The sequence below is a fragment of the Lathyrus oleraceus genome, chromosome 5 (assembly GCF_024323335.1).
Source record: "Lathyrus oleraceus cultivar Zhongwan6 chromosome 5, CAAS_Psat_ZW6_1.0, whole genome shotgun sequence".
Taxonomy (NCBI): Eukaryota; Viridiplantae; Streptophyta; class Magnoliopsida; order Fabales; family Fabaceae; genus Lathyrus; species Lathyrus oleraceus.
The window spans coordinates 631,159,727-631,172,641 of NC_066583.1; the positions used below are offsets into that span (position 1 = coordinate 631,159,727).

Consider the following 12,915-nt stretch of genomic DNA (forward strand, 5'->3'; position numbering starts at 1 on the left):
ACCTAAAGTTGAACATATCTTCAATTTTTTACGCGTGGGACAATCTATCTTGACTCGTTTTTATTTCTATAGTTTACATACTTTTTATATTATCTCTTCTTATTATCGTATTCATGTTAATGCACCTTCAAATGATACATAAACAAGTAGTTTTTGGTTCTTTTATAGAGGATATGAATCATAGATATTTATAATCAATAATTTTGGGAGGAGTAATAGTATTTCATTGCTACAAATATGCATTATTTTTAAAAATAAGGCGTGTATTTGGATATTTGCCTTGTAACCTAACGAAATAAAGATCCATCAACAAACTATAACACAATGTTGTTGGGCTTTAAGTCTAATACTAAATTGCCTTGGGCATTACTTTAGACGCATTTTCGGAGATACATTTTTGAACGCATGCAAATTACACACCGAAACGCTTTTCAAAGTGAGTCACCCCATGTTACCCAAAAATATTCCCCAAGATGCATCTTTGTGTCCATATTAAGGTTTATCCGGAGGTGCATATCCGTAATAACCCTTATTTCAAAGTTCAATGAATTTTACGGATATGCATCTTCGAAATATACTTTGTTAGCTTAAAACACAAAAATTATATATATATATATATATATATATATATATATATATATATATATATATATATATATATATATATATATATATATATATATATATATATATATATATATATATATATATATAAAACACCATCAATGGTGATTCATTCCGAAGATACATATTCATATTAATTCGAATATAAACGAATGTGATGCGTCAGAAAATACATCTTAAAAATATAAAAATGGTAAAATCAAATTTCTAGTATGTGAACCTTCATTTCACCATGAGATGAGAAAAATAATGCCTATTATTTTTGTCTGATTGCATAAAAAGCCACAAAATTATTGATCCCATATAAATCACAACTTTTTATTAATCCTGCATGAGAACATTAAAAGTTTTACATTGAAGAAATGATTCACCTTTTTCAAATTTATTTACAAAACTCATTTTGCACATTAACTAACATATAAAATCTAAAAAACTAAAAATCTATAAGATTTGAATCCTCTTTCAACATTAAAATCTAAATAAAATCTCTAGCATTAAAATGTGTATTTCTTTTGGTATGAAAACCATATATCTAACGGATGAGAATCCATTCCCATATCTACCTAAACAGTACTTCTTAACTTTTGAAATACAACAGAAACCCTAAAAAAAAACACAACAGCCCAAAAATGGTGGCGAAAACATAAAAGAAAAACGAAGCGGGAAATTCAAATTCACCATATCTCTCTTCCCGCTCTCTACCCAATACACCAAAAATCCAATATCAGTATAAATAAAGAACAATTTTTTGTCTCATACATCACAGAAACAGAGAAAAAGAACAAAGAAGCGAAAATGAAGGATTCAAAGAAAGAGGGGTCAGTTTCAAAATCGATGACTGTGGAAGACCGATACAGTCAATGGAAGTCTCTCGTCCCCGTCCTCTATGACTGGCTTGCCAATCACAATCTCGTCTGGCCGTCGCAATCCTGCCGTTGGGGTTCTCTTATCGATCATGCAACGTACAAGAATCGCCACCGTTTGTATCTGTCGGAGCAAACCGACGGCACTGTTCCGAATACCCTAGTTATCGCTAATTGTGAAATTGTTAAACCTAGGGTTGCTGCTGCGGAACATATTTCGCAGTTTAACGAAGAGGCTCGTTCTCCGTTTGTTAAGAAGCATAAAACTATTGTTCATCCTGGCGAGGTTCAATTTCGTCACTTTTGCATTTTATTTACTGATTTATGCGTTTAATTTCACTGTTTTTGCTTAAATTGAGGATTTTGATTTGTTTGTTTTCTGTGTTTTAGGTTAATAGGATCAGGGAATTTCCGTTGGATATGAATATTATTGCGACTCACACTGATAGTCCTCATGTAAGTAGTGTTTGGCTTTTTATTTGGATTGCAATCTTAAAAATTTGAAAATTTTGTTTTCATTTTCTGTGATGGAAGTGTGATTTTTGATTTTGTATCACAGGTGCTGATTTGGAACGTTGAATCTCAACCTAATCGGAATGCTGTTTTGGGGGCTCCCACTTCTGTCCCAGACTTGGTTTGTATTATTGTTTTCTGAATTTGTTTTTCTGTCACCCTATTCCTTTTGATATTAATTTTTTGATTAGGTTGTAGTTTTTTTCTTTATGAATTAATGTCTCGTATTAATAAGTATCTGTTACTGGATAATGATATATAGTGTGAATCTATATGTTTAGTCGTCTTTATGAATATATATCCATGATCCAGCATGGCCTTTGTGAAGTTAAAAAAGTACCACTTTATCCATAGATGTTTTATGTACTCATAAGATGTGTTGTCAATTGCTGAAAATAGTGGTCTGTTAAACCCTAAACCCTTCATAATTGAATTAATTTGGACACCTTTGTTTGATTGCTTTCATGCCCTAATTCTACTCACCAGCAGTGTTGACAATTATGAAATATAGCAGATTGTTAAACCCTAGAACCAATCACCCCTTTATAGTTTTCATATTAGTTATCTTCTTATTTTTGTTCCCTTCATAATTGAATTAATTTGAATCTGCCTTTGTTTGGTTTATCCATGAGCACTGTTGTCAATTGTGAATAATTGCAGATTGTTAAACCCTAAACTAGCCATCCTTTTATCATTTTTCATTTTAATTATCTTCTTGTTTTTGTTCCCTTTGTAATTGAATTGATTTAAATCCATGCTTTCTTTGATTCATGCTGTAATTGTACTCATAAAGATTGGCAATTGTGGAAAATAGCAGATTGTTAAACCCTAAACCAACTGTCCATTTATCATTTTAATCATCTTAATTTTGTTCCCTGCATAGTTTAAATAATTTAGGTCCACCCTTTGTTTGATGGTAAATGCTAGTTGTACTCATAAGCAGTGTTGATTGTGGAAATTAGTGGACTGTTATAATTCTGCTATGCGATAGTGCAGCAGCCCTGTTCTAATGGCTATTTGACACTATTTTGTACTAAATAATGTATGTGGGAACAATAGCAGTTTTTCCAACTTCTGCCATGCTATAATGGTAGAGTGCTGCTATACTGCTTACTGGCTACTGGCTATTTAGCAACAATGCTCATAAATTAGCTTCTTTTGGTTGCTAAGTAATTTAGAAGTTTGAATTCACTGTTTTGCCTAAATAAATAATGTGCATTCAACATATCTTTATTCATAAAGTCAGGCACCTGAAATTGTAGGCTACTATTTTGCAGGTATTAACTGGGCATAAAGATAATGCTGAATTTGCACTGGCTATGTGTTCAACTGAGCCTTTTGTTCTTTCTGGAGGTAGGATTTTGAGTCCTTTTCATCTAAAAGATGTCAAATGTTTATTTTGTATTGATTTGAACTTCTTAATCAAGTTCAAACATTATACAAAGTCTTTTAAGGTGTTGATATCAAAAGCACAATGTGATTATAGAATGTTTGTTCAATGTGGTGAACTTATAATGCTGTATTAATTTTGCTCCCACAATACTTTATTTTATGTTTATTTTTGCTCAAGGATCAAATATCAATAATATTCTTACTCTTTTTGGATGGCTTACTCCATATACTACATTCTATTTTGCTGATCTGTTGAGAATACCTATTACCTAATGACAGGCAGGGACAAACATGTGGTGTTATGGAGTATTCATGATCACATTGCAACTTTAGCTACTGAAGCAGGACCTGATGTTAAACAGGGCTCTAATGTTGGTGGAAGTGGTGAGAAAACTGCAGAAAGCCCCTCTGTTGGACCAAGGGGCATCTACCGTGGTCATAAAGATACTGTTGAAGATGTGCAATTTTGCCCTTCAAGGTAGCTGTTTCTTGTATTAGTCATGCTTGTGGTAGTTTATGTGTATCTATTTTTTTGGGTCAGTAAAATCCTAATGGAATTACTTTTGGATTCTTTTTTACCTATATTGTTTTAAAGTTATTATTAATGGTTTTATTTGATCATTATCTGATATAAGTCATGTTTTTTGTTGTTTTGAATTGCAGTGCACAAGAGTTTTGTAGTGTAGGTGATGATTCTTGTCTCATACTCTGGGATGCTCGTGTTGGAACTACTCCAGCTGTTAAGGTATGAATGAATCATTTCATCTTAAAAGAGGAAAATAATGTGAATACAACTTATTGCCTTCATTTCAAGTTCCCAAAGATCTCATCCTTTGTACTTATGTTTGGTTATCTTAACTTTGTTCTTTAATGCAGGTTGAGAAAGCACATGATGGTGATGTACATTGTGTTGATTGGAATACTCATGATATAAACTTAATTCTAACTGGGTATATGCCCTTTCCCTCAGTATTATGAATGAACATAAATTAAGATTTATGCGCCTTTCTGATTTTTCTTCATAATTAGTTATTATGGTTCTTAATTCCATTGATGAGTTTAGCTTTGAAGTTGGATCCTTTTTTTCTGGCTACCAAAAAACTTTTGGGCTATGGTTCTTCATTTTAATTTTTTGTTTTGCTTGCTTCAGTTCTGCTGACAATTCAGTTCGCATGTTTGATCGCCGGAAACTAAACAGTAGTGGGGTTGGGTCTCCTATTTTTAAATTTGAAGGCCATGAAGCACCAGTCCTCTGTGTACAGGTGACTGGAAGATTTTGCATTGCTTTCAATTAATTGCAGTTTAAAATTTAAATTAAAAGGCCATTTGAAGTTTTTGATCTTTGACTCAACTTTTATCTGTTTCAGTGGTGTCCTGCTAAATCATCTGTATTTGGAAGTGGTGCTGAAGATGGCATTATAAACATCTGGGACCATGAAAAGGTTTGAACTCCACAAGTTTCAAAGCTATTCTATCACTCCTGCATATTGTATTTTTGTTTTTTGGTGAGATTAATATTGTTTCTTTTAGGTTGGTAAAACATTGGGTTCTGCTGATCCAACTGTATCACAGGCTTCCCCTGGTTTGTTCTTTCGTCATGCGGGACATAGGTATGATAGCAGATGGTCATACACATGTTCATTTATCTTTATCCAGTTCTTTGGAATTCAACATTATATATATGCTATTATGCTAATTGGTTGGAGTTTCTGTATCCAGGGATAAGGTTGTGGACTTTCATTGGAATGCAGCTGATCCATGGACAATTGTTAGTGTCTCTGATGACTGTGCTAGCACTGGTGGAGGTGGCACCCTACAGGTAAACAGATATTTTGGTTTGAACATTTACCATCCATGCAGATTACAACATCAAGTGGGGTTAAATTTTGCTGAGACTTATTATACTTTGTTTGATTTATTGCAGATTTGGCGGATGATGGATTTAATTTATCGACCAGAGGAGGAAGTGATGGCCGAGCTGAATTCGTTCAAATCTCATATCTTAGGCTGTGACACTGAGAATCTGAACAAATAGGTTGCATGTTTCAGTTATGTAGAATGTTTTAGTAGGTGGAATGTTATTTAATAAGTATATATTACAATGGACAACAATTATAATGTACTACAACTTGATCAGTTCCAACCTTCATTTGAGGAAAACTATATTTGAATCTTCTGACTGCCTCGTAGATTTCTCTAATTTTTTGGCTTTTTTTTTAAAATGGCTTTTTTAAAAATTAAATGGCTTTTTTTGGGTCGTTTTCACTTTGTCCGAATAGTTTTGGCCTTCTGCTCTTTTGTAATGGTACTTGGTAATATGGGATGAATGAATGATCATAAATTTTCATCTGTTATGAATGAAATGTATAACTTTCATATCTAATCCCGCTATTGAGAGGGTGCTAATTCTTCATTGGTTATAGCGTAATATTTATTCTTGCTATTATCATTGTCCTTGTTAAAGGCTCACTGTCCTTGATTCTTTGCAGTCGATGCAGGGTTGTTCCCATTTGATTTATTTGCCGTCTCTGAAGAGCATGATTGACCAAGAGTTTGTGATACACCTACTGCACTTAGGTGATCGAAATCGGCACTCTTCGAGCGAGTGTTAGCTCCACAAGAGAAGAAGAAAGAAACTAATGAAGAGGAGAAATCTTCTTAATATTCCTCATGACCAAATGGTTCTCCAGTACAGCTATAAAAAGGAGAGTGGGTGTTAACAAACTCTAACAACCCAACACGATTTCAGGAAAAGACAAAAGCATAATAGAAATGAAATTAAAAGGAATAACACTATTCTAGATCCTTCAGCCGCACACGTAATCCTCCAGCCATGCTGGCTTTTGGGCTGTCTCTTTCCCAATTCCTGGACTACCTCATCATCTGACTCATTTTCATTGGGCCTTGGGACACTGTTTTGGGTTGGGCTTATGGGGGGTGTATCATTCCTCCCTCCTTCAAACATCACCTTGTCCTCAAGGTGCAGAGACGGAAAAACCTTGCGGAACGGATCCCAATCTTCCCATGATGCTTCATCAGGTGAGCAACCTGCCCACTGTACCAGCACCTGCTGCAGTGGAGACCCGTTTACTAACACAGTGCAAGTGGCAACAATTGCTAAAGGTGTCTCCACCGGCTGATTTGTAAAACTCTTCTCAGGCAGATCGCGCGACGGAGTGATAGTTGGTCCTCGATACGACTTCAAATTTGAAATGTGGAATACCGGATGAATGCGACTACCTTCCGGTAACTGGAGTCGATATGCAACCTGACCAATACGATCAATGATAGAAAAAGGACCGTAATATTTCTTGGATAATTTGTGTTGGCGGCGACGGCGGACAGAATTTTGGCGGTATGGCTGTAAGCGGACAAGAACCAAATCGCCGACAGAGAGTTGGAGGTCGCGGCAGTGGTTATTAGCTTGTTGGATCATACGGTGCTGTGCTGCCAATAAATTGGTCTTGAGCAGACGGAGAAGCTCATCGCGATCCATTAAAGCGTCATCAACCGCGGGAAGTGTAGATGAACCTCGAGTGTATAGAGGGATAGAAGGAGGTTTACGCCCATACAGTGCCTGGAACGGGGACATTTTTAGTCCACTGTGGTGACTGGTATTGTAATGAAACTCCGCCCATGGCAAGAAACTCACCCAAGTATTTGGTTTCTGTTGTGTGAAGGCGCGAAGATATTGCTCCAGTGTGCGATTAATCACCTCAGACTGCCCATCAGTTTGTGGGTGGTAGGCACTACTCATGGACAATTTGGTGCCACTCATTTCAAATAAGTTCTTCCAAAACGAGCTGAGAAAGACAGGGTCACGATCTGAGATGATGGAGCGGGGGAAGCCATGATGCTTGACGACAATGGAAATAAACAAATCGGCAACTCGAGATGCTGTAAAGGCAGTAGGAAGAGCACCAAAATGGGCGGATTTTGACAATCGATCCACAACAACTAAGATAACGGTGGAACCTTGAGAGACGGGGAGGCCGGTGATGAAGTCCATGGTGACATCCTCCCAAACTGATTCTGGAATCGGGAGCGGTTGCAACAGACCCGTTGGAACTTGTGTGGAGTATTTGATCTGCTGGCAAGTGAGACAAGAGGCCACAAATGCTTCGACTGCTTGGCGCATCTTAGGCCAAAAGAAATTTGCAGCAACACGAACCAAGGTGCGTTTAACCCCGGCGTGACCGCCACTTGGTGTGTCATGAAATTCCGTCAGAACTTGATTACATAATGCCGAGGTGGGGCTCAGAACATATCTTCCCTTGTGAAGGATAACCCCATTTACCACAGAATATGGATGAGGAAGGAGTCCCTGTTTGTGTTTCTCATGCAATTCCAAGAAAAAAACCTCTGTTTGATTCGCAAGTTGCAGTTGCTGTAAAATTGAGAATGTGGGAGTAGACACCAATGCACAAAACATGGTTAGAGTAGGGGTAGGTTCCAAATCCCACTCTGTGGGAACGCGGGACAAAGCATCGACGACCCTATTTGACACACCCGGTTTATATTCAATGCGGAAATGAAAGCCCAATAACTTGCGAACATATGCTTGTTGATCTGGCGTCTGAATGACTTGTTGTAGGAGTTCCCGAATACTTTTGTGATCTGTCCGAATTACAAAAAAATGGCCCAATAAGTATTGTTTCCATTTCAACACATACTCCGTAATCGCATGAAGTTCTTTGATGTATACTGAAGCAGCCTGCATCTTGGGTCCCAATTTTTTGCTAAAAAAAGCAATCGGATGGCCCTCTTGCATAAGTACTGCACCAATTCCACACTGTGAAGCATCAGTCTCGATAATAAACTCTTTGTCAAAGTCTGGAAGTTTCAAAACCGGTGCTGCCATCATAGCTTGCTTCAATGTAGTGAATGCTGAAGCTGCCTCAGAGGACCAAACAAAGGCATCGTGACGAAGAAGGTCAGTAAGCGGTGTTGCAATGCTAGCGTAATTGGCAATAAAGCGGCGATAATACCCTGTGAGGCCTAAAAAACCACAAAGCTGTTTGATGCAGGAAGGAATAGGCCACTTGACCATAGCCTCTAACTTGGCAGGGTCAGCATGTACTCCCTGAGATGACACAATGTGGCCTAAATAGTCTATTGATTCTTGACAAAACAAGCATTTGGAGAGCTTGACATAAAATGAGTTAGTGAATAAACAATTCAAAACTAGCTCCAGATGCTGCAAGTGATCAGCAAGAGAACTGCTATACACCAAAATATCGTCAAAGAAAACAATGACAAACCGTCGCAAAAACTGCGAAAACAACCGATTCATCGTTGCTTGGAATGTTGAGGGTGCATTGGTGAGACTGAACGGCATGACGAGGAACTCAAAATGCCCCTCATGTGTGCGAAAAGCAGTCTTGTATGTATCGCGCGGGTGCACCCGTATTTGATGGTATCCCGCACGAAGGTCCAACTTACTGAAAATGGTAGCACCCCCAAGCTCGTCCAACAATTCATCAATGGTAGGGATGGGGAATTTGTCCTTAACGGTAGCAGCGTTCAAGGCGCGATAATCAACGCAAAATCGCCATGATCCATCTTTTTTGCGAACCAACAAAACCGGGGAAGAGAAAGGGCTGTGACTCGGGATAATTATGCCTTGATCAAGCATCTCCCGAATTAATTTCTCCATTTCTGATTTTTGAAATTGCGGATAACGGTATGGCCTCACATTGATTGGGTTGGTGCCCTCAACCAAATGAATGCGATGGTCAATAGAACGGTGAGGTGGTAAACCAGTCGGAGCGACAAAAAGATGCCGAAAACGTTGCAGTATGGTTAACACGGGTTCAGGGAGGGATTGGGGAAATTGTGGTGGGTCTATTTTAGTTGAAGTTTCAGGGCATGGTGTAATGGTGAAGATACCTGCAACTGTGTCGCTATGAACCAGGGACTGGAATTGGAGTAAAGACACCGAGTGAGAGTGGACTGAGGAGTCACCGCGAAGAGTGACTGGTTGACCTTCCCATAGAAATTCCATTGTCAAAGCAGAGTAGTCATGAGCAACTTTCCCCAATAATTGAAGCCATGGAAAGCCTAACACCACGTCAGGGCCTTCAATTGCAAGCACAAAAAGATCAACTGGAAACGTAATACCTTGCAGGAGTAAAGGTACATTAGGGCAACAATATTGACATAATAAAGAGGAGCCACAACCCGTAGCCACCCGGAAACGCGGGCAAGGAGTCATTGGAAGGCCTAACCGTTCCACCAACACCGGATTAATAAAATTATGTGTGCTGCCGCTGTCGATTAGAGTGTGAAATTGGTGGTTACCGTACGCACCTGAAACGCGTAGAGAACGGCCTTGGAGCTGACTAGAGAGGGCGTTAAGGCTTGATATGTCCCCGGACACATCCTCATGAGAAGCTTCCTCAATATCAATATCATGTTCATCATCATCAACACCAAGTAGCAAGAGAACTTTGCTACGACAACGATGAGATGGATTCCATTTTTCGTCACACTTGAAACAAAGGCCTTTAGAACGGCGATCACGAATCTCTGCCGGTGGAAGGTGACGGACGGGTAAGGTGGATTGAGGGGTGGGAAGCAGATGAGGTAATGAAGTTGGTTTTGTATGTGGAGGTGTGGTTTGGGATTGTGGGATTTGCGTGGAAGGTTGTTGGATTGGGGTGGTTGTGATAGGTGGGTTAGTGGAATTACGGGTCCAATTTTTGGAGTACGGAGGATTGTCACCCAAACGCGCCTCATACGCACGAGCCATAGCAAAGGCTTCCATCAACGTTGGGGGACGGTGAAATTGCAGCTCACGACGGAGAGTTTGTTTCAAGCCGGTAATGAAAAAACTAATTAAAAGTGGTTTTGAGATACCGTTAACCTTGTTCATGAGATCCTCAAATTGAGCTTGGAAATCAGCAACTGAACCCGTTTGTGATAGTTTGGAAAGCTCACCTTCAACATCTTCATACGCCGTCGGACCGAAGCGGTGGCGAACGGATGTGAGAAACGCTTGCCACGAGGTGAACAAGTTGTTGCGCGTAGCCCACTGAAACCAACCAGCTGCACGACCTTCCAAATGAAATGAAACGATTTGGAGACGCGAAGCTTCCGGTGTGTCGTGGAAATTGAAAAACGCTTCAATCTGAAAAAGCCAATCGGAAGCATTCGAACCATCAAATCTGGGAACCGATAACTTGAGCGAACGTGAGATAGAGCTAGTAACGGATGAAGGTGATGCAGTACGGAGATGCGCAACCTTAGAATCTACTTCCAGAAGGTGTTGATGAAGTGTGTTGTGAATGGAATCTGAGTGTGCGTCAAGGGAGGATTGGAGAAGAGCACTAAGGGATGAGGATTGGGCATCGAGTTTGGATTGAAGGGCGTTCATAATGGCGTCGTGAGACATTGTTCAATGAAAGCACCAATGATACACCTACTGCACTTAGGTGATCGAAATCGGCACTCTTCGAGCGAGTGTTAGCTCCACAAGAGAAGAAGAAAGAAACTAATGAAGGGGAGAAATCTTCTTAATATTCCTCATGACCAAATGGTTCTCCAGTACAGCTATAAAAAGGAGAGTGGGTGTTAACAAACTCTAACAACCCAACACGATTTCAGGAAAAGACAAAAGCATAACAGAAATGAAATTAAAAGGAATAACACTATTCTAGATCCTTCAGCCGCACACGTAATCCTCCATCCATGCTGGCTTTTTGGGCTGTCTCTTTCCCAATTCCTGGACTACCTCATCATCTGACTCATTTTCATTGGGCCTTGGGACACTGTTTTGGGTTGGGCTTATGGGGGGTGTATCAGTTTGTTCCTTGCCTCAAAGTAAAACTTGGTAAGAGGTTGACGTGAGAGAGGGCTTTATGTCCTACTATTTGAATGTCTAACTACCAAGAGGGGGTGAGCCCAACTCACCATATTCGAATTCAAGGTTTAGGTGTTCTTGGTCGCATAACTTTCTCGTACTTGGGGTTTGATGGCTTTAGTCACACACCTAATTGATTTTTGAGGTTTGTAGTGTTTTTGACGGTTGATGCTCAGACAATTTGGATTCCCTCCTTTAGTGTGACCCAACGTGGTCCCAAGGTTTCCACGTTGTAGTACCTTCAATTGAGCAATGACTCATAACAAAGCTCTTTGTTGGTTTTCCTCTATTCTTTGAGATCTCTTGTTGAGAAGATGCACGTTTTGCTGCTGCATCAAGTTATATATAACTATTATAAGTTCGTTTGTGCCTTGTATACCGAGTTTGGCCTGGAGTTACTCGAGGTTTTGAGACATTTACGGTCCAAGAAATTGCATTTGTGGTGGAAGTTATTTTGGCGTATGGTCCGGGAGTAGTTGTTGAAACGATTGGAATTAAGGAAGAACATGGAAAGTTCATTGTCCAACCAACAAAGAGGTTGAAATCTCGGAGATGTGGCGATTGGAGAAGTAATCAAAAGCACACTGCATGTCTCAAGGGAGGAGGTGGATCTCCAGGGGTGGAGACGAGGATTGGCACGACGACGTCAGTTGTAAGGACGGTGTTGTGATGAGCGCATATCATGTTACTTTAGAATCTACCATGGATGATTGTGATCAAAATTTAAGGTGATCGCATTGGCAAATAGAAACGGTTGTGGAGGTGAAACAAAGATGTTGTGAAAGCGATGCCTAGAAAATAAAGTATGATCGGTTTCTTGATCAACTAAGAAAACCACAAAGTAAAGGAAATAAAGAAGAAAGAGAAAGAAAAATTCAAATTAAGTGGTATAAAATCCTGGATTCTTATTTCAATTACACAATAGAGAACAATGTTTACAATTGAATCTCAACAACACCACTTTCTCCCTCTGATCAGGATTATCAAGGATTGATAGAGAAGTGATGACTAGTATGCTATTTATAGGAAAATTAAACCCTAACTTTCAACTAACATACTAAACAATTGGCCAAACAGTCCGACCTAATTCAACATGTTATCAACCTAGCATATTTCGACAACTACACTAACTCTTCGACTTCAATAGAATTTGTTACAACACTAACTTATAACCCATAAGCTACAATAAAAATATAAAAAAGTCTCAAATAAAATTTCGTGAGAATCAAAAAACGATTTCCACACACGACACCATTATTCTAACGTGGAACAAAAGATTGGTGAGGTGTTAGGAAACTCCATTGTGGGGGGTCTTTGGTATGGTAAAGTGAGTCTTCGATAAATGGAGAGGGAGCGTACTTACAAGGTTAACACTCCACCGCGCAAGTCAGTAATATTAGATAAGTGTAACTTACAAGAGTATAATGAATCGTACCTTAATGTGACACAAGACCACAATTATATATGAACGGCGATTAGAACAATCTTTAATGACTATGACACATAATACGAGAGATCTCGTTAGATAGTCTTCAACCGCTAAGATGAGCGCGATGTCAAGTTCTATTGCTCGGTTCATTAGTGAGGGTTTATTGGTTTTTCTGTCTAATTAGGCGAAGTTTTGAGTTGGGCATTCATATTGAATTAGTTTTGTTGGACCAT

The 12,915-nt window shown here is 39.0% G+C and overlaps 1 protein-coding gene across 1 annotated transcript; it reads left to right on the top strand.

Moving 5' to 3' along the window:
- The first annotated feature begins 1,220 nt into the window (after positions 1–1,220).
- Positions 1,221–5,568, top strand: LOC127087369 (WD-40 repeat-containing protein MSI4). The gene is made up of 12 exons (XM_051028253.1): positions 1,221–1,773; positions 1,878–1,943; positions 2,047–2,121; positions 3,278–3,353; positions 3,672–3,870; positions 4,056–4,137; positions 4,269–4,342; positions 4,543–4,654; positions 4,760–4,834; positions 4,923–5,002; positions 5,112–5,211; positions 5,317–5,568. Exons 1-12 carry the CDS (start codon positions 1,420–1,422, stop codon positions 5,425–5,427), a joined length of 1,404 nt encoding a protein of 467 aa, XP_050884210.1. The 5' UTR covers positions 1,221–1,419; the 3' UTR covers positions 5,428–5,568.
- The last annotated feature ends 7,347 nt before the right edge of the window (positions 5,569–12,915 follow it).